The 22,717-nt window shown below is 31.4% G+C and overlaps 2 protein-coding genes and 1 long non-coding RNA gene across 5 annotated transcripts in view; 1 reads left to right on the top strand and 2 right to left on the bottom strand.

Annotated features, from left to right (window-relative positions):
• LOC139487421 (nucleolar protein 11-like) overlaps positions 1 to 9,196 on the bottom strand; it is a 31,160-nt gene extending 21,964 nt beyond the window's left edge. Inside the window, exon 1 of the mRNA XM_071272184.1 lies at positions 9,039 to 9,196. Within this exon, the coding sequence (XP_071128285.1) occupies positions 9,039 to 9,167 (129 nt within the window). The 5' untranslated portion in view covers positions 9,168 to 9,196. The remainder of the gene's footprint in view (positions 1 to 9,038) is intronic.
• On the bottom strand, positions 3,026 to 5,209 carry LOC139487424 (uncharacterized). The gene is made up of 4 exons (XR_011655822.1): positions 5,069 to 5,209; positions 4,522 to 4,588; positions 4,134 to 4,205; positions 3,026 to 3,153 (listed from the first exon to the last, which is right to left on the bottom strand). It is a non-coding gene; the product is annotated as an uncharacterized lncRNA (long non-coding RNA).
• Positions 9,197 to 9,316: 120 nt separating the features above from the next.
• LOC139487419 (serine/threonine-protein kinase SMG1-like) overlaps positions 9,317 to 22,717 on the top strand; it is a 156,601-nt gene continuing 143,200 nt past the window's right edge. The window contains exons 1-11 of one of the 3 annotated variants that reach the window (XM_071272179.1): positions 9,317 to 9,811; positions 11,107 to 11,243; positions 12,304 to 12,362; positions 12,795 to 12,872; positions 13,141 to 13,231; positions 13,763 to 13,810; positions 15,591 to 15,716; positions 19,296 to 19,466; positions 20,610 to 20,786; positions 21,831 to 21,903; positions 22,051 to 22,202. In XM_071272179.1, the coding sequence (XP_071128280.1) occupies positions 9,421 to 9,811; positions 11,107 to 11,243; positions 12,304 to 12,362; positions 12,795 to 12,872; positions 13,141 to 13,231; positions 13,763 to 13,810; positions 15,591 to 15,716; positions 19,296 to 19,466; positions 20,610 to 20,786; positions 21,831 to 21,903; positions 22,051 to 22,202 (1,503 nt within the window). In that variant the 5' untranslated portion in view covers positions 9,317 to 9,420. Of the gene's footprint in view, positions 9,812 to 11,103; positions 11,244 to 11,729; positions 11,770 to 12,303; positions 12,363 to 12,794; positions 12,873 to 13,140; positions 13,232 to 13,762; positions 13,811 to 15,590; positions 15,717 to 19,295; positions 19,467 to 20,609; positions 20,787 to 21,830; positions 21,904 to 22,050; positions 22,203 to 22,717 lie in introns of those variants that run through there. The other 2 variants (XM_071272177.1, XM_071272180.1) reach the window with 2 other exon arrangements.

The following is a 22,717-nucleotide window of genomic DNA, read 5'->3' on the forward strand; positions in this document are numbered from 1 at the left end:
TACCAATTCCCAATTCAGGAAAAATTAAATAAAAATTGATAATTCCGTCACTGATTTAGGCAATTATAATTTTTCATAGTTTGTCGTCAAAATGTTTGAAAATCAGGATAAGAATGCTGGCAACGATCGCATTTTATTAACAACTATAAAATTATGTCAACATGCGGTAAACAATTTTAGCAGCAGGATTCAATTGATAAAAGTTTTACTGGAGTATTTGATCTTGTAAAAGCAGATTGCCCAGCAGGACGATAAAAGGATGCTGTTTGTCAAAAAGGGTGTAGTAAAGCAGACAACGGCAAAGAGTAAAATAAAAATTTTGATATACATTGTAACATTGATGAATAAATGTTAATGGGCGCCGATCTGGTTATATAATATGATGAAAACTTGATTTGTAAATGAAAGTATTTTATGTTTTGTAAGGCTCTATTTCCTCAAAAGACATAAATTTTAACATTCATTCATGAAATACGATGTCAACAATATGGAACTGTTTCAAAAGCTGTTAAGATGATCCAAATTATATCAAAATATGCAATGGTTTAATGCTTTACTTTCCTGTTTCTTAGGGTGACATCTTAAGTAAAACTATGGCAACCTTCTACATGTTAAACAGCAAGCAAAAATCACAAAAATATCTTAAATATATAAACTTTTGTAATTGCTTTTCTGAAATCGACAATTGGCCAGTTCAATTTGAAATCCATTTGAATCAAGGTAAATTCATAAATATGACCTGTTGTTGAAAAAAATACCAATGGATGATTTTTTTTCAGTGGTTTATGTTAGCTGATATATATGTATATATATGTTTTTGTAAATAGCCCAAGTTACCATAGCCAAGATGCAAGCTGGTGCATCATGTGCAATGATCTTCATGTAACAACTTCCCTGGTCTCAATCCAATAATTGTCAAGTGATCTTGTAATCATATATATATCATAATCAGTAGCCCGTATTATTCAAAATGTTACAACTTCTTACACAGTGTACAGGTGAAACTTAATATACATTTTATCATTCTCAATGGTTCTTACAGAAAAATGATGTTTTTTTCGTCTTAGATTTTTTGCATAAAAAAATCCCAATTTGATTCATAAGGGGCCCATTTGAAAACACCTGGAATCATCACTGGTTTTATTGCATTATATTTATTCATGCTTTAGTAAGGTTTACTTTCTGGAATTTACTTAGTTAGTGCTGGGGAACTGGGCAGGCAAATGCTCACATTAAATCTGTGCAGATGCAGTGTGCTAAATACATGTAGATTGTGCTAAATGCGTTTCTTTAAACATAAGTCAAAACTCATGTTTGTGCTCCTAGTGATGAAAGGAGTCTTCTACATCATGTACATGTATGTTGCAGAGTCTTCATGCTTAACCACAAGTCCTACAGCATTGGCTTGATCTTTCAAAGCTTTGCCTTTGGGCTTGCGGACTATACCTTTATTACTTTATCGTCGGGTCCTTTCATAAGCCAACGGCTTCTACTGACCCCCTCTTCTTGGATTGTCATAATGCGATTTATTGTCTCATAATAATATATTTATATATATTAGACTTACAAATGTATTAAAAAAACTTATTTGAATTGTGCGCAGCTGAATACTTAACACGAACATATGAACTTATACGAGTTCCAATTTTCACCATTTAATGCCGACTTAAAATTATTCAAAGTCTTTGCCATCACAGTTAAGGTGGATCCCTACAGATATAGCAAATTTTTTTTCACCATTGAATTTTTCTTAAAATTTGCATACATATACTATGCAATGGCCTCTATGAAAATTTGAGTTAAAAATAGTATGTCACCAGACTCGTTTCCATGGTAACGGTCACCAAAGTTGGTACATCACGTGTATGCATAAAAACATACCTGATGTAGAAACTCTGGATTTTTTTCAAGCCTTTGAAAGTATTTTGAAGGGTTTGTTCTTCATTTATTACAAAATTATTATTTAAAATGTAAATAAAACACAAATAATGGCAGTTTTATTCATTTTCATTGATTTCGTCTCTAATTTCATCAACACTGCTCCACAAAAAAAACCACAGATTTTGTTAAAAATTTCTATTTTTCTTAAATTTCCAAAAAAATGGTCCAATGAATATTTTTTTAAATTTGACATAAGATGGTCATAACAATGAGCTTTAAAAAGAAATTAAAAAAAATATGGGTCACCAGACTATTTTTTGCACGAAAAATGTTTTTGTGACCCCTAACGAAACAGTGATCAACAGCAGTTTTTTGTATATCTTTCATCATCGGTGATCAAAGTGTGACATATGTTGTCATATCCTTTGTTAAACTAACACAGAATAATACAGTTTCACAAGGCAATCAAATGAGAACAATTTTTTGGTTTCTATGAACAACGGTTACCATGGCAACAGGACATGAAGTTGGAAAATTCAAGTTTTTGCATTGTTCTGATGTGCAAGATTAACAACCTAACAGACAATGGCAGATCAAATACCATGATTTCAGACCAACAACACATGGCTTCTATGTAAATGTAAACAAATATTATGATACATTGTAATGCAGCTTATATTAGCATTACTGTGGTCTTAAATGAGCAAAATGAATTACTCAGAAGTTAGCGAAAATCACCAAATATATTTTTTTTTAAATTATCGATTCATAGGTAACAGTCATGCAAGTAAATGGATTAAAAAAGACTTTGTCACCTTTTCCACAATTAATGATTTAAGTTTGATGAAGCATAATGATAATACATTATATATTTCAGTTGTCATACTTAACATAACCAAAAAATGATGAAATTATAACTTTTTCAAAGGTTTTTCAACTTTCTTTATTTTGAATGCCTCAATAATCAAGCAAACATATAACTGTTATATTTACAAATGTGTAAATAGTTTACTCCTCTGATTCAGTCAAGTACTTATTGATAGTCATAGCATTATTAGAGTTCACTGTGTTCTCAGTCAAAATTATCAATCCTTCCATATTGAATAGTACATGTTGCTCCCAGTCAGATATAGCATATTACTATTAGTGGCAATTATTTTCTTTCAAAATCTTTGTTTTCTGGTTATCTGTTTGCCTCTCTAATTTCTTATTCATACTTTCCCAAATTTTCTACGTAAATTTTCCAGGGGAACATTCTGTTGCTGCATTTACCTGAAAGTTTAATTTATTTATTTGTAATGAAAAGGTGTAATATATACTAATAAACTACTAAATCTATATAATATTTCAGTGAGTGCAAAATTAATCCAATCATGCATTACAACATCAATTTAAAAAGATTATATTATACCTGACTAACAAAGGTACTCATTAAGAGTTTTATAATATGATATATGGCCAGGTTTTTGAAGTGATTGCAATAATTAGGTCAGCTGATGGGTATGCATTTTATATTGCTTTTGCATATGATGGCCATCCTTTTTAGTGGTTTTTGTTTTGTGAACAATGGCAATTTGGAATGCAATAATTGACAATATAAATGATATAGGGAGCATTATAGGGTCCAATGCAAATAAATTCAAGGTATACATGTATATTTAATAGGTGTGACCTTTACCATATATGTGTACCTTAAATCAAAACAGTTGAACTGTTCTTTTTGGTAAAAATTTACATATATACAGCATGTGACCAAGTTTGAAATAAACATAAGTTATCTACATCACATAGTTATCTTCATTGTCAGAATTGTGGCACATAAGAACCAGTGGCAGTCTTGATAATATACTTTGTATTTAAATTATAAAATAAAGTACAAATCAATAGTGTAAAATGTGGATCACTGTGACCTTCTTTTGTCTGGAAGCTAAGTTACTAACTGAGACTCTGAGAGTATATGTAAGTTTGCATGATCTGACACCTTTTAGTTGCTGAGATATACATTTGTTGTATATGAAATTGGATGTTTAATGTAACCAAAGTCAGTGAAGTGGAAAATGTAGGTCAGTGACATCTGTGTACAAGTTTACATGATCCTACATTTTATAGTTGAGTCTACTAAATATATTGTCCAAAAAGAAATGTTATAAATGCCTGCAAAACACCATTATCAGATTAAAAAGTCTCAAATGGAACCTAAGTTTTTTTTCAAAGGTAACTACATGTAATTATCCTAAAATGTATGTATTTACCATTGACAGTCATTCTTCATTTTTCTACAAAACTGCTGCTAATAACCTGCTGTTAAATGATGACCATGAGACCTACAATTGATAACAAATATAACAAAAAATAAATAAGTAAATTAATATAATCAGATAATATATGATTCATAAAAAGTGAGAGTTTTATATTACTTTTTATCAATGTTGGTTGTTCAATATCAAAATAGTGAAAATAATGATAAAAAAAGCCATATTCCATATAATAACAAGAGCATTGCTAAGTATGGCATCCTCTCACCATAGAAGACTGTTGCTTTCACATGGGTGTTTAGAATCTACAATGTCCACTTTCACCTTGACATTTGGTAATATCTTTTCTATTAATAAAGTTAAAGTATAAATTCTTGAAATTTACCTGTATTACTTTCATAGTTTCAACCAGTACCAAACATTTGCAATTCTGCAACATAACTAGCTTCAACCTAATGAAAAAAAGTGATAACAAATATATATAAATGAAAGTGCATGCAGTGTTCAAATACTATAGCTAAAACATATTACATTTAAAATTAACTGGAAACTCAGGCTGTTAACAATGAAATTTGTAATAATAATATGTATAAAGGCTTTCAAAACCAAATAGGTTTCATTAAATTTGTTGAAATTATACATTAATATAGATTTCATTTAATAAATTATACATATGTAACTAATTCTAGTTCAATATTTTTGTTGAAACAAATTCTGTCAAGTTCTATACATGAAAGTCTTCAAGTATATATAACAATGCTTTACCACAAAATTGATTTGAAATATTGACCCTAAACTTGAAATTATTACCAAGATCTGTTAATTCATTTTTATGACTGCTTAAGTGCAAATATGAATATAATTATGGTCCTCATTATACTTTATATCTACTTAGGAAAATTTATGAATTATATGACTAAAGGTTTAATTACCTTCCAATTATTCATTAAATTAACCATGTTTAAAACTGTTTCTTCTTTTGAATTTATTTACAGGATTCTTTTGCAACTGCAAATATTTTCTTTCCAGTTTAATTCTCCTTTTTCTTTAAGTATGGCTGATGAATTCACAGACAGTACATTCAATCCATTAAGGAAATTGTTGAAATGTGTGGCACAAATTCCTGCATGTATCATTCCTGAAAAATATGATATGAAATGTCAGTCTGCACATGTATTGGTTAATTAGATAAACTATAAACTATGTAGACTTGAGTTCATAATTTTATTTGGAATATACAATTGATTTTTTCAATTTATATTTATATAATATGATTGTGAATTCATGTTTACCTTTATTCTTATAGATCACAGACTCACATTTATTTCTAATAATGTGGAATGAGGGTGGGTGCCCCCTTCTTAATTTTCTTTTTTTGCCTTCATGCATTATCCTGCATTCTACACATCATTCTAAATGACTAAATATGTAAGGTTTCCGACCACTTGGTCTCTGATCACATGCAAAAGATGACTTAATATGAAAATTCTGATTATAAAATAAAGAAAACTAATATTTTGAGTTTGTAAAACATTATTTTTGTGAATGAATCATTGTGACTGCAATTGTTTACTTTTTCAATTCTAATTTTATTTATGGTTATATAATTGCTACCAAATAAGTATTTACAAAATAATCCTCTCCTTTTGGATGCAAAACTAAAAAGCCCCTTATGTATAGATGTCTTTGTGTACATTGCAAAAATGATAAATAACTTCCAGGGGCAAAATTCCAGAAAAATTACTAAGTCCAGCTTCATAAAAAATTTGGGCAGCACTTCCCCTCAAAATAAAGCTTTTTACCCTCAAACCACATAAACCCCAGACCATAATAGAGGGGAATTAAAGAAAGAAAAAGAGAGGTGTGGGGCAGGTTCATTTATTCAAGACATGAAACCATACACCTTCTCCAACCAGTAAAATGTGTAAAGTCTAAAGAGAATATATAATAAAGAGAAAATTGAACTCTCTTACCATGTCCAGCTTTTGAATTGATAACAAATCCACCAGTCCCATTTTCCCCCTCGTTTCTACACTGTCACACATTATATGCAGGTAACATGCACTGCAGCTACAACGATATGGTATGGACAAAATGCTCCACGGCCTCCACCTCCTGGTCCAAGCCTTGAAGGTCGTATTTCCGTTCACAGACAGTATCCGCAGGGGACAGTTTTGCATCTTAACGAACATATTCTGCGCTAGGTGATCATCAGAGGTAGCCGTCGACCTTCTTTCCAGGTTCCGTCAAACGAAACATCACTGTCTGTGATCGGACGCCGAATTTCTCCAACTCTCAAAAACTTATATCATATGATATTATAAGTTGAGAATCATTTAAGACTGTGTGAACTTTCAGGCTGAAGCTATTCATATTCTTTATTTTTAAAGAACGCATGCATTTATCCTTTATGATAAACCTTCCTTTCTTCTGAGCGATGAGCTGTAACTTGGAAGTTGTTTACACACGTTGACAACAGACGACATCGGAACTGTTACCGTGACCTAGATATACAGGCGATATATCCTAAATTTTTAAACGGGAACCAGTTTTACATCAGTAAAATGTTGTTATCTCCCTTAGTATCGGAAGTCACCTTAAATCTGACAGGTTATTCCACTGATCCACTACTCTAATTGACAAAATGATTGAAAAAGTATTTAGTCTGTGTATCGTCTTACACTGTTTTTCAAAAAAGTTTTTCTGAGTGACCTCTTGTTTTATTAGATGGTGCTAAAGTAAATAGGCTCATCCAGTTGATGTCATCTATACTATGCAACACTTTGTAGACTTGTATCATATCATTCCTATCCCTATGATATTCCAAGGTTGGCAAACCCAATGAACGTAGTCTGTCTTCATAATTAAGATGATATATATTTTTTACCAGTTTTTTGGCCCATCTTTGTACTGATTCCAGCATACCTGCCAACTTTCACGATTTAGGCGTGTACTTCACGATTTTGACCCTTTGTCACGATTGCACGATCGTGATTGTGAAAAACACTCTAAAACACGATTTTGTGAAAAATCTACACGAAAAATATGATTGTTCCCGATTTTGAACTGTGTCCAATGTAATACAATTGTGTTCAGCCAATCAAATTCTATGTTTCTCATGATCAAATTAATCAGCCAATCAAAAAAGTTTTCTCTCAAGAATATTCTAACATCCTAGATTTTGAACTTGTGTTGTATTCCTCTGTTTGTTAAAATCGTAAACATGGCAAATGATTTTTCACCTGCAAGGAGGTTCTTACACAGAATAAGAATAAAAGCATGACTGATTGACAAACTTTAATGATGCAGTACTACCATAGAGATAATAAATAGTAGTTTATTCACTAATTTATTGATATTACACTTGCTGTAACAAATATTATAAATTTATGTATTCAATTAAATTACCAAATTATTTTAAGTACAATGTACTATTCTTTATTTTTTCACATGGACAAAACAAAACCCCCCACATGAGGAATCTCTTAAATGAGAGACTTCCCTTAGTAAAGGGGGCTTTTTACTTTTGTAAAAAATAAAATAGAAAAATCATTAAATGTAGATTTTTTACTTAAAAATGAGAAATTCTGACTTTATATTTAGAACAACTTTTCTAAATGAAGGGTCCAATTATTTTGAAAAATAAAGAAGATATAAGGCCAAGAACATATCAAAATTCTTGGACATGTGTTGACCATATAATACCAGATAGATCATAAGATGTATAGTTCTTTGGGAAGAGTTTCTTCAAATGATATAAACATGTGCTCATTTTTAATTAAAAAGTGGTTTTTAATGTCCTTACATTGAGGGGTTACCACTAAGTGTTGTTCCCAACCTGATAAAGGTCCTTCTTTGTGCATAATTTTAATTTGGAAAAGTCAACAATTATTTAATATCCTTACACATGAAATTAATTCCTGGTTTTGCAGCCACATGTTCATCTTTTCTACTGATATATCATAACTAGAATCATGCAAATAAACTTAAGAAAAAGTCATGTAAGCTCATCTTACAAATATGACACTTTTTTTAGACCACAAAACAGCATGCGCAAAATAGTCGTCGCAAAGTATTGTAACCTTTGAAATTGTTTTCGTGCACTAAAACCCCCATGGGCACTTTCAAAAGTTGGCAGGTATGTTCCAGTTTGGGGATGTCTTCTTCTTCTTTGTATAAGCTTCCTATAGACAGGAACACCTCTAATGATATTAGAGTATATATGAGGGTAATTTTGTGGATAAATTTTTTTTTCTTTTTCTTTACAACTATGTACAGCACATTATGTGTATGTTTGTTATTATATGTACTTTTTGGTTTTGTTGTGTCTTTTAAAGTTATATATACAGATATTGCTTTTTAACTTGTTTATTATCATATGCTTATCTTATTTACATGTGACGATTATGTGTGTTTCTTATTCATGCCAGTGACAATAAAATTACCTACATAATAGATGCTTACATGGGTGTAATTTACAAAGGGAGTTTATGATGTTAAAAAAAAAAGAAAACTTGGTTAAAATATCAAAATAGTAGCCAATGCTTAAAATCTAAAACATGTCTTTTTTAAGGTACGATGACCAGACAGGTTGCATATTCTAACAGCGGACACACTATTGATTTATAAATAAAATAGTAAGAAACATATCTTGATTCATGTAATCAAAAGAATGATGAATAATTATAGAGATACTGCGTTGTGTTATAAATATTACTTATATGTTTATTTAAGTAATTGTGAAGGTTATTTGCATACATACTAGGTGCCGAATTGGCTATACCGTTGACGATTTAACCGGGTGCCGAAGTGACTAGAAATGGTACCGTAACGGCAGGTGTAACCCCATACGCCTATAAACAACATAATGTCAGCCTTTAGAAACAGAACAACAGTAATTACCTCGACAACTGATATGTATTTTGTATTGTATGTAACTGTTATGTGTGTTGGTTCAAACGATTCGACTACATCTTCTAATTTTGCATCTTTCACGTGCAAGACCGCGACTGATTCTCCGATGGTCGCCATGTCACTGTCCTGCACTAAATAGAAATGATTAAAATAAATTTATTATTTTTTATCAGTTGTGAACTTTAAAAAGAAAGCAAACGATTTGTGGGATTTCTAGTTCAATTCTTTTACTAAATCAATTTACAATATTTTATTATTCATTAAGTGCGGGACATCAACGTTAAATTTAGCACAGAGATGGACGAGTAATTTCAGTTCGTTGGATCACAATTCTGTTACGAAATGAACATTTATTAAATTTTTCTATGTAATGAGTGAAAAATCAGTAGGCTCTAAGGGTAAACCACCTGATAAGCAAGATGTATCGGATGGCGGAGCCGATGTTACAAAGGAAAAGTCGGGTAGTAATTTGAACGAAAACGCAAGTAGCAGATCAACTTCAACAAGGATTGAGAAAGTAGAATCCCCAAAAATCTATGAAAAGTCCAAAACTTTGGACAAAAAGATTGACATTAAACCACAAATGAAAATAAATGGGGTAAAAAATGGAGTCTCCAAACCAAGTTCCCGAAGAGAAGATGTAGGAAGTGGCAGGTTTTCTTCCTCAGCTAACAGAAGTTCAAGCAGAGGGAAGACCGAATTCCAGTCTTCTGCATTAACTGTGGCGTCAACTCAGTCAAAGCAAGACACTAAAAAGAGTGGTACTAATACTTCAGTTCTCTTATTTCTCAAATCAAATCTATACTGTTTACAAGTTTACCACAATTGCATAAGTCCCAGTCCCAGGTCAATAAAAATTGACATGGCAAAAACATTGTATATTTTTACCAATAAAACTTGTACAGTTTTCAACCTGGTCATATAAAAGTGTCCAATATCCCATACATCCTGAATTAAAGAACAGTTTAAGATACATTAGACAGTGTTTCGGTAACCCTGCACAGACCAGGATGAGTAGTCTAATCGGTCACATGTAATAATTTTTGTAGGCTGTGGGTAATGGGTGATTTTGCTCTGATAACATGTTTGCCCTAGGTCTGTTCACCCTGAGCCCGTTCACCCTGAATTTGTTTGCCCTGAGTTTTTTTGTCAATAAAGTCCATTCGCCCTAGATTTGTTCTGTCCCTTTAATTTTTTTTTTAAAAGGTTAATAATTTACTCAGATAATTATATGATATAAATTCTAGAACTTCATGAAAATGCATGGACAGATTTTAAAGCTAATGGCTTGTTTCGGAGATTAATTGTTTATAATAATAATTTGCACTGATTGTTGTACGTAATAATCATAATTTGTAGAAAGTCTTATAACAACAACACTTTAGGGACTGCTGCAGAAATTTATTGATCGACATGTTTCAGGGCCTAGGGCACCGTCATCAGGATTAAAACATTACATTAAATCATGCTGAAGTACAAAATCGGGTTGTAAAAATTTATAAATGTTACAATGGTAAGTAACGTTAATAATAGCAACTGAAAGTGAAAGTGAAAGTTCATTGTAAGTAAACTATAAAAAGAAATTAAAATAAAATGTTTTTGTGGTGAAAATGTTTGTTAAAATTATTCTGCCAAAATGTGTTTGTCCTCTTGCATCGTGGAAAGAATAATACAATATTAAGTTGTCAGGCTGTGTATAGACAGTATAGGTTGTGTGGTCTGAATGTTCATTTAACTGACCATTCCGATCAGATGATTAAGTTATAAAACCAGAAGTGGGTAGGCATAGCCTTTGAATGCAAATTTGGCTACTGTTATGCCGGGTTGTGTAGACACTCCCTTGAGATTTACAATAACTGACCAGGATTTAGGGTGATTATTTTGACGGATCATGTTAACTACATGTACCATACAAAAAGTAAAATTACTTTTAAAATAGCATACTGACATTTCTGTTTAAAAGTGGATGTTTTTGTCCAATAAGTACACATGAAGTAAATTTATGCTTATTCATTCTTCATATCAAATTTTAAATCATGCATCTTTGTTTTAGTAGAACCAAGCAAAAGTTTCAATGATGAATCAAGATTGTCAAAGTACATTAGAAGAGTTAGTCGGGATTCTGACAAAGAGAGAAGATTATCATCAGCAAAACAGTTAAAAGATTATCTTAAAACACAAGAGGGCATCAAGGTGAATTTATATATGCTTATAGATTATCGGTGATCATCTCAACGAGATTGATTTTCTCAGAAAGGCAATAGAGTGAGATGAACAATGATAATCTTTTTATCCCTATTTTACCTATGACGACGTTGTCATTTACGTTAGCAACACCATATGCATGCTTAGTTTCTAGCAATAATTTTCAATCTCAAGCAAGTAGCATGATATGAAAATTATCACAAAAAAAGATCAAAGGAAAAATGTACAAAATAGCAATAAATATAGAATATTACAGTAAAAAGATTATCTTAAAACACAAGAGGGCATCAAGGTGAATTTATATATACATAGTCATACAGAATATTACAGTAAAAAGATTATCTTAAAACACAAGAGGGCATCAAGGTGAATTTATATATACATAGTCATACAGAATATTACAGTAAAAAGATTATCTTAAAACACAAGAGGGCATCAAGGTGAATTTATATATACATAGTCATACAGAATATTACAGTAAAAAGATTATCTTAAAACACAAGAGGGCATCAAGGTGAATTTATATAGTCATACAGAATATTACAGTTAAAAAGATTATCTAAAAAACACAAGAGGGCATCAAGGTGAATTTATATATATACATATAGAATATTACAGTAAAAAGATTATCTAAAAACACAAAAGGGCATCAAGCATTCAAGGTGAATTTATATAATACATAATGACATATAGAATATTACTGTGTATATCCAGACACAGAGAAAATTGTATATATTGCAAACAGAATGCAAAAAAAACATCATTCCCTTGCCTATAGAACCTATTGCAAATTTTGCTGAAAATTTAAGCGGACTCGTGATCATGGTCGTTGGATGTTAAGCAATTGGTTTCTTAATAAAGAATTCTCAAAATCATAAACAAACTAATAATTTGAACTTTAGATAAAAGAAGGTGAAATCATCTAAATTTTTGTCTGGATTGGGTGTATTTATCATTCCATCACCATAAACAATGAAATAATTGGGAAAATGGTAGTCATTAGAAAACTGACAGTTATATGTTTATTTGTATTATCTTGTTGTTTTAGGCTGCTTCAAAGGTAGCAGATGATATCCTCAGTTCTCTGCAACATGTTTATTTTGAAAGGTAAGTTTTTGTAGAGTTGAACTAAAATGTTGTATTCAATCCTTTTCTGTATTTTGACTGCTACACTATGGAAAGCATTGTATCCAAAGATTATTGAACAGTAGTAATTTATGGGCAACTTTTCTAACCTTTTTGTATTTGACTCAGAATTTCGACATTGAAAATTGTACACAGTAATCAAGACAAAGCAAATCTATGTCAAGATATGCCATGTGAGTTATCAGGATTATATACATCACAAAATATCTGAGTTTTATAGTCAGGTTGGTAGCAAACATATATGTATATACATTTGTTAATTAACATGATAAACAAGATTCTACTAGTATGGATCTTTTAGGCATAGTGCAAGTAGAGAGGATCAAAATTTTAATTAAATAAAAATAGTGTTTATTCTACAAATTAATAGCAAGGTTATGATTTTTTCTTTAGAGCTAGCAGAGAGTTGAAACAGGATGTGGCTATTTGTATTGGACTTGTTGGAGGAATTATGGGACACGATGGACACAGGTTAATTAACATTTACACAAACCTCAACACATCATTATAAAGAGCTTACTGTTACATGTGTTAGTTATTAACATGTCTTGACATTCATGTTATTTATACTTAATATTTAGACATACTCTGTATATAAATATGATATTATCGAATAATGTAGAATATAAAATTCTTTTTAGAGTTCTGTCACGTTAATTTAAGTGGTTAATTAGCATTTAATGTTTTACCTTGTGTTTATTCATTGTAACAAATATTAATATAAATTTATTTTCCCCAGGTATTACCAATGGCTGTTTGGACAGATTAACAATGTCATTGATGATGATAATAATAAAGCCAAACTCCTCTACATGGACTCACTGCTAGAGGTATATTTATTATTGTGGTAATTTTTGTACATGGTTGTTTTGAGAAATAATTAAAGCAAATTCGATAAGTGTCCACATTTTTTTGTTTAAACATTGAAATGTTTGTTTAAACCTTGCAAGGTACTTATTTTAAAAAGAATTATTCAACACCAAAACTGGTCATCTCTTTAGCAACAGTAATGAGACAGCAACCACACAAGTTATAATGAACATGATGAATGAAACATTTCACTTGACCTACTTTAACAATTAAAAAAATTATCATGTTCTGCTTTAACAAAAGTATCTAATTGAACTTTATAATTCATTAGTTGAAGCATTAAAACAAGTATTAATAACAAATCCATGTTAACCACTAAACAGAATATTTGTCAACTCTGTCATATTTATATTATTAAGTTAGATATTATTAGGATAAAGCTGTATTTTGATTGTTAGTTTCAATGAAGGACATACCAAATTCTTCTTCTTATTCATATCATTTCCAATAATCATTATTTAACCTTTAAATATAAACTGATAATGTTTCAGACATTGAAGTATGAAGAGAAGAAGCAAGCTGCTGCCAGTCTGATGCCAGTAAGGATTGATTCTATCATAGAAACTTGCAATTAGGTTTTCATAGAGATAAGGATCGATTCTATCATACAAACTTGCAATTAGATTTTCATAGAGATATAGTTTTGTGAAGAAAATTAGTTATTTATTGTATAGTCCAGAACTTTTTACAATTTTGTCAACTTATTTGAAAATACAAAATGTTGACTGGCATTATATATCAGAGGTGTTTACTTGTACGAATTGTCTGTATTTTACACAGATTTTTTAATAAAATAACTCAATACATATTCGTCATGAAAAAGTATGGATTTTCTAACAATCCAGAAAAAAAATCATGGTTACTTCCGTTTACAGTGATCGGTGTCTTAAAGGCGCTTTTTTGACTGGGAATAGCCTATCTTTAAAGCACAAAATGGTAGGGATCAAGTATATTTTATGGACAACAATAATCAGGATACCAGCAATTGGATTATGAATATGAATTATTAAAATTCCCTACAGTAGTGCACATTGTGAACATTTTTTTCTTGCGTTAGAAAAAAACGAACCGAACAAAGATCCTGCGAACTCTGAACTGTGAATTAAATACGATCTACATAGTACCCTGTTTAACTCTTAAACTATTGGCAACTTTGTATTGAAAGTAACTTAATAATATTTATAGTCATTCAATGGCAATTAAATTTCTAGTCATAAGTATTGAAATCTAGTCCCTATTGAGTTTATTATTTTGAGGTGTTGTATTTTTAATGTGTTGTACAAGCATTTGACAAAATTAAATAATTAATGAAATTACACAGTGAATACCAGATTTGCAGGTATTGACTTATTCCAAACTTTAGCTCAACTTTTTGTCAAATCATGCAAATTTTAGGTTATAATCTTTGTTGCAAAAATATCTGAATAAGACTGCAGATACCGTCAGAATGCAGGAAATTGCATCTAATTTTTCAAAATTTTCTTGGAGGGGGGCATGCCCTCAAACCCCCCCCTAGATGGTTTGTGCCGCTTTGTGCCACTCATCAAGAGTATAAGTGACAACATTGCTAAACTACTGATAATTCTACTGATAGACATCATGGTGGGTAAACAGGTCTGGGAGATGCTTTGTGAATAGTCTACACTGTCTTCCAACTTCATGAGCACCATACCTATATATATAGATATATATTGATATAGTAAGATGTGATATGAGTGCCAATGAGACAACTCTCCATCCAAGTCACAATTTATAAAAGTGAACAATTTGTATGGAGAGGTGTCTCATTGGCACTCACACCACATCTTCCTATAACCATTATAGGTCAAGGTACAGCCTTCAACATAGAGCCTTGGCTCACACCGAACAGCAAGCTATAGAGGGCCCCAAAAAATTACTAGTGTAAAACCATTCAAACGGGAAAACCAACGGTCTAATCTAAATAAAAACAAGAACCACGTATAACTACATAAACAAAGGACAACCACTGTACATCAGATTCCTGACTTAGGACAGGTGCAAACATTTACAGCGGGATTAAACGTTTTAATGGTACCAAACCTTCTCCCTTTTCTGAAGCAATAGTATAACATCACAACATAGAAAGACACACAATAAAAACTATATAGTCCATATTTATCATGCTTCATTATTTTTCAACTATATGGCTAAATCAAGTTTTGTTTCTATACCAACATTGATTTAAGAATGTTAAATTAGCTATTGCAACACATTACGTACATTCACAATATAATAGAGATGATATTTATTTTAGATATTAATATTGACAATTTATAATGTAACTTTATTACTTTGTAGATGGTTATGGCTAATGTACAGACATTGTTAGAGAATGCTGACACTCCAGAAGTCCTAATGGCTGTTGTCAACATCATTCTACACATATCTAAACACTATAGTCATGTGTTTACATCACATTTTAGGGTAAGATACATATCTAATTTTTATAGCCATGTATTTATATCTCACTTTAGGGTAAGGAAATACCTATTTAATTCCCCTGAACAGAGTTTCACCGAATATTCAGTGAAAACAACAATACATTAAATGCATGTGTGCTACCCACTATAACCTACATTTACAATTTTCACAAAATAGAATTACATTTGTTTTTTAGTGTTCATCCTAGTTTTGAAAATCAGCTCTTTTTCATCAAGTTTATTGTACTGCTTTAATAGCTAAAGTTCAATCTTGTTGGCTTTTCAAAGCAAGCATACAATCAGTGTTGAAATTGAACATAGCCGTGTATTAACCTAATTTTTATACGACCGCAAAAATTTTAATTTTTCGTCGTATATTGCTATCACGTTGGCGTCGTCGTCTGAATACTTTTAGTTTTCGCACTCTAACTTTAGTAAAAGTGAATAGAAATCTATGAAATTTTAACACAAGGTTTATGACCACAAAAGGAAGGTTGGGATTGATTTTGGGAGTTATGGTCCCAACATTTTAGGAATTAGGGGCCAAAAAGGGCCCAAATAAGCATTTTCTTGGTTTTCGCACTATAACTTTAGTTTAAGTTAATAGAAATCTGTGAAATTTTGACACAAGGTTTATGACCACAAAAGGAAGGTTGTGATTGATTTTGGGAGTTTTAGTTCAAACAGTTTAGGAATTAGGGGCCAAAATAGGGCCCAAATAAGCATTATTCTTGGTTTTCGCACCATAACTTTAGTATAAGTTAATAGAAATCAATGAAATTTGAACTCAAGGTTTATGACCACAAAAGGGTTTGATTTTGGGAGTTTTGGTCCCAACAGTTTAGAAATAAGGGGCCCAAAGGGTCCAAAATTGAACTTTGTTTGATTTCATCAAAAATTAAATAATTGGGATTCTTTGATATGCCGAATCTAACTGTGTATGTAGATTCTTAATTTTTGATCCCGTTGTCAAATTGGTCTACATATTAAGGTCCAAAGGGTCCAAAATTAAACTTAGTTTGATTTTAACAAAAATTGAATCCTTGGGGTTTTTTGATATGCTGAATCTAAAAATGTACTTAGATTTTTGATTATTGGCCCAGTTTTCAAGTTGGTCCAAATTCGGGTCCAAAATTGAAATTGGTTTGATATCATCAAAATTTGAATAATTGGGGTTCTTTGATATGCCAAATCTAACTGTGTATGTAGATTCTTAATTTTTAGTCCCGTTTTCAAATTGGTCTACATTAAAGTCCAAAGGGTCCAAAATTAAACGAAGTTTGATTTTAACAAAAATTAAATTCTTGGGCCTTTTTGATATGCTGAATCTAAACATGAACTTAGATTTTTGATTATGGGCCCAGTTTTCAAGTTGGTTCAAATCAGGATCCAAAATTATTATATGAAGTATTGTGCAATAGCAAGAAATTTTCAATTGCACAGTATTCAGCAATAGCAAGAAATCTTCAATTGCACAGTATTGCGCAATAGCAAGAAATCTTCAATTGCACAGTATTGTGCAATAGCAAATATTTTCAATTGCACAGTATTGCGCAATAGCAAGAAATATCTAATTGCACAATATTGTGCAATAGCAAGAAATTTTCAATTGATTGGAGTTATCTTTCTTTGTCCAGAATAGTAGTTGAATCAACTTAAATCATTGTTTTAAACAATATACAAAGTATATTCACTTTTTCAGTCGATTCCACTTAATTGCATACCGCTTAATAGCATAATTCGGTTAATAGCATACTTTTCTCCTGCACAAAACCATTTCCCATTCAATTAATGTTAAATTGTACGGTTATATGCATAGCCCCACAAGTGGCATTTCCGTTAATTGCATAGAAAATAATCGCCAGCTAGATATGCTTATTTAAAACTGATGAGATTTTTGACCGGAAATAGCAATTTGGTAAGTATATTTTTCTTGAATGCATCATAATTTTTGATATTATTTCACATTTACTTCTGTGTTATTTAAATAAAGTTTTAAAACAGTTACTTTCGTGTTAATATGATTATAAAAAGGCCTCAATGTGTACACAGGTAAAGTTTCCCATATTCTATTTTAAGCCTCGAGGTCATAAAAATGTCAATCACCTAATTGTTGTAAAAACACAACCATTCTATGATCTTCTATCTCATAAGGTGTTAATTATTGATTGGATTTCAAACATTGTTCATAGATTATATTTTGGGTGTTTTAAAACAATAACGCCTGCTAATTATCGATCATTATCCAATGTGCAATCTCGGCTAGGGGTGATCTACATTTATGTTAAATATTACAGGGCATTTATATATGGTTGAATAATTTCATACATCAATCTTTCATTTTTAATATTTTTTTTAAAGAACATTAACTTAAAATTATTATATTTTCTCACTTTCAACACTCGTGTCCAGCAAATAACCTGTGCAGGGCCCCATTACCTGCTTTGCATATACGAAACTAACGAGGTTTAAGTAACACTGTTACATCACTGTGTAATCGGTAAATACTGCATATTGAAGGGAGTTCATTACACTTTTATTGTATCAAATGATTATGAACTGTGTAGCATTGTTCAACAGTTTGTTTTAATCAAAGCATAACAATATAATTTGTACATCCATGTCATAGAAACAAATCTATTTTTAGAACAATTTTATTTTAGTATCTCAGGTAAAGGAAAAGTCGATACATAAATACACTAAAACCAAATGTGTTTATAAACTTTATTGAAAGAATAAACAATGAAATAAAATGCATGACAGTTAGACAAATAACTTTTATTAGAATAAATAATCATTCAATATGTTGTAAGTGGATTATGGACGTTCATCTTTCTTCAGGATTTCCTTTACTGATCTGCACTATCGATGTTATTTGACTCCGTATTTTGGCATTTCGGATATAAGCATACTCCGCTTTAATGCATAATTTCGACTAACAAATAGGCTATGCAAATAACCGGAATGTACTGTACTACCAACTGATAAATTAAAACAATCTTTACCATTCAGTGATAACAAGCACCTTTTGTTACATTTTAATATTTTATGATGTATTTAAATGAGTAGTTATTGTTGCAAACTCCATTAGAAATTTGAATTGAGATCAGTTTTGGAAAAAAGGAAAGGGGGATGTGAAAAAAAATGGGGGGGGGGGGAATTTTTCTCATTTCAGATTTCATAAAAAAAAGAGGATTGAATATTCAACAGCAAAGTGAATTGCTCAAAAGCAAAAAAAATATATTAAGTTCATTAGACCACATTCATTCTTTGTCCGAAACCTATGCTGTGTCAACTATTTAATCACAATCCAAATTTAGAGCTGAATCCAGCTTGAATGTTATGTCCATACTTGCCCCAACCGTTCAGGGTTCAACCTCTGCGGTCGTATAAATCTGCACCCTGCAGAGCATTTGGTTGTGCAATGTTTAGGATTGAATATTGGTAGTAGTACAGCTAATCAATTGAATACAGGAGACTTCTTAGGACTGACTGGTACTTCTCTATATTAAACTGTAATAGCTATAATAGTTTGATGACAGGAACCAGTCTCTGATTATTGATTTTGAACTTTTACTTCCAGGATACAGTAGATATACTAGTTGGTTGGCATATTGACACAACACAGAAAGATAGCTTGACTACGTTTACTTCTAAAGCTTTGATAGAAATGAACCCCTATTGGGTCGTTGATTTTAACTTCTCCATTACTCTACTGGGACAATTCTTGGAGGATATGGAAGCCTATGCTGAGGTTTGTAGTACTCATTTATATAAACATCTGTCTTAAAACCTGTAAAATATAAAGAGTTCATTATTTATTCCACGTTATAGATGCAGTGAACATTTTTTTTGGCCCCATTTATGGGCATTATGTTTTTTGGTCTGTTCGTCCATCTGTTCGTTCATCCGTTTGTTCGTCCGTTTGTTCCTTCATCCATTCGTCCATCTGTCCCGCTCCTGGTTAAAGTTTAGGTTGAGGTAGTTTTTTTGATGAAGTTGGAGCTCGGAGATACCAAAGAGGCAGTAAAAACTAATGTTAACTTACAGACAGACAACAGCATGGCTTTCTTCAAAGAATGAAACAATACATTCTAAAGATTCTTCCTAGTTCTTTGTACAGTTTAATTTTATTTCCATATAATGTAAATTAAGGAGATAAGATATCTATAACAAGCAATGAGACAACTATCCTCCAAAGTTCAAAGGATATGGATGGAAGCAATCATTGGCAAAAATAAGAAAAACCCATAATATATAGTCAGCTATAAAAGGCCCTCATATAGAAGTATGAAACATTTCAAATTTAGAGAAAACTGAAAACAAAATTTACAACAAAAAGTTTATGATAAACAAATTGAATAGATATGAACCAACCAGAAACGCTGAACTACATACAGAATTCAGACTTTAAACAGACACATAATGAATGTGACGGGGTTAAAACATTTTTGAAGATGCCAACCCTCCCCTAACCAGGGACAGTGGTGAAACAGTACAATATAGGAACAAACTATAAAAATCAGTTGAAAAGTCATCAGATTGATACAAAAACATTAACATAAACACAGACCAAACGTGGCAGGGTATTTATACAACCCCCTTGCAACAATAAGGACACTTAAGCTTAGTACATATCTGAGAGTACTTGCAGTTACTGAGAAATGACAGTTAGTTCAAAGCAACTAACAAACCCTCTTAGAAAAAAGTGTTGTTGTTTTTGTGCTGTTTGACTGTATGATATTATTTCCTCTTTTTCATATATTATGATATATCTCTTTAAATATCAATATTATTGTACAAATTTTGTGATATGAATATTTCTAAGTGGTCCTAGTTTTCTGCCAGTGGTTTGTTTCCTTATGACATGCTCTTTATATATTTTATGATATTATAGGATTTGACATACAGTTTCTCTGGACAAGCCTATCCTGATGAAGAATTACCACTTCCCGAGGAATGCATCATTAAGATCACAGCACTTCTCAAAGTTTTCACAACAGTTATCCAAAGTTTAGGAGACAGTTTCTCTGGCACAAAAGGAACTGATATGACAACAGATGAAGTTATAGAGGTTAGATAGAGTACATGTTATGTCACAGACTGTCAACTCTACTTATTGGTTAAGGTCATCTGAATGTAAAAATTACTCTAAGATTAGAGAAATTTTGAGATGTCAGAAGTTAATATAATGTAAATCTATCAATTGGGACAGCCATTTCTCATCAAAATTGAAGGAATTTTAAAATAAAAGTGTTTGAGATAACAAAATGACCATGGCCAAAGGCTTATGAGCATTATATGAAGGTTTGTTAATTAGTTAACAGGTAAGCTAAGAAAAAGAATTATTTCATCTTGTTTTTATGCCCTACCTACGAAACAAGGTAGAGGGGCAGTATGTTTTCTGGTCTGTGTGTCCTTCTGTCCTGCTCCAGGTAAAAGTTTTTGGTCAAGGTAGTTTTTAATGAAGTTGCAGTCTAATCAACTTGAAACTTAGTACACATGTTCCCTATGATATGATTTTTATGCCCCACCTACGATAGTAGAGGGGCATTATCTTTTCTGGTCTTTGCGTCAGTTCGTCCTTCCGTCTGTCCTTCAATCTGTTCGTCCCCCTTCAGGTAAAAGTTTTTGGTCAAGCTAGTTTTTGATGAAGTTTAAGTCGAATCAATCAAACTCAGTACACATGTGCCCTATGATATGATGTTTTTAAATTTAATGCCAAATTAGTGTTTTGACCCCAATTTCACGGTTCACTGAACATAGAAAATGATAATGCAAATTTCAGGTTAAAGTTTTTGGTCAAGGTAGTTTTTGATGAAGTTGAACTTCAAGCAACTTGAAAGTTAGTATACATGTTCCCTTTGATATGATCTTTCTAATTTAAATGCCAAATTAGAGTTTTTACCCGAATTTCACGGTCAACTAAACACAGAAAATGATAGTGTGAGTGGGGCATCCATGTACTATGGACAAATTCTTGTTTTTTCTAATTTTAATGCCAAATTAGTGTTTTGATCCCAGTTTCATGGTCCACTAAACATAAAAAATGATAGTGCGAGTGCAGTATCTGTGTACTAGGGATACGTTCTTGTAAATATGTGTATTTATTTTGTAGATATTGGACAGAATCGTCAAGAGTGTAGATACAACAGCCAAACATTACTTCTCTGAATATCTTCTCATTTCGGGTAAGGCCTGTCACAAATATATAATATAAATCAATTTAAAACATTGTAGATATTTGAATCAAACATTAGTTCCTTGATTATTTTCCTGTTTAAGAGTTACAGATATAAATCTTTGCACTTGGTTCTCATCATTTCTATATTTTTCAGCACACAAGTGTATAAAGTTAATGATGGGACAACTTGGATCAGATTCAGTACATTGTATGGAGTCCATTCTACCATTTATCCTTCTACAGACATGTACTGTTAAGATGGTGTCAAATCAGTATATAACATCACTGTTATCACTCACACAGAAGGTATGGTAGATCACAATATATTTTAGAAAAAAATGCATTTAGAGGAAAGAAATTTTTATGATACATTTCAAGAAGTTTTGCAATAGAAATTTCGACTTTCTTAAAACATCAGATAAATGTCAGTCTTAACTCCTCAGTATTATAGTATAAGACTGACACAAAAGTGCCATAAGACATATGTTATTATTATATCAACTAGGTTTGAGAAGGAAGGATGTGAAGAGCAAGGTTCTGGAAACAGTTATATTTTCCAGTCAAGTCCTAATATGAAAGGCCAATGACCAAACCCTATTTTGGATCCAGATAATGAAAAAAAAATGTACAGAAATAAATTTCAGTCATTTCATTGATATTAGATTTTAAAATCTTCATTTTACACTAATTTTTGTTTGCAATGCTTGATTGATAATAAAAATGCCACTTGGTATTTGAACTAAAATGACTATATGGGATATAGTTTTGGTTAAAATTTAAGATGAGCAACAACCTAGTCTTAAACAATATTGTATTGTATA

Source organism: Mytilus edulis, chromosome 9 (assembly GCF_963676685.1).
Source record: "Mytilus edulis chromosome 9, xbMytEdul2.2, whole genome shotgun sequence".
Classification (NCBI taxonomy): Eukaryota; Metazoa; Mollusca; class Bivalvia; order Mytilida; family Mytilidae; genus Mytilus; species Mytilus edulis.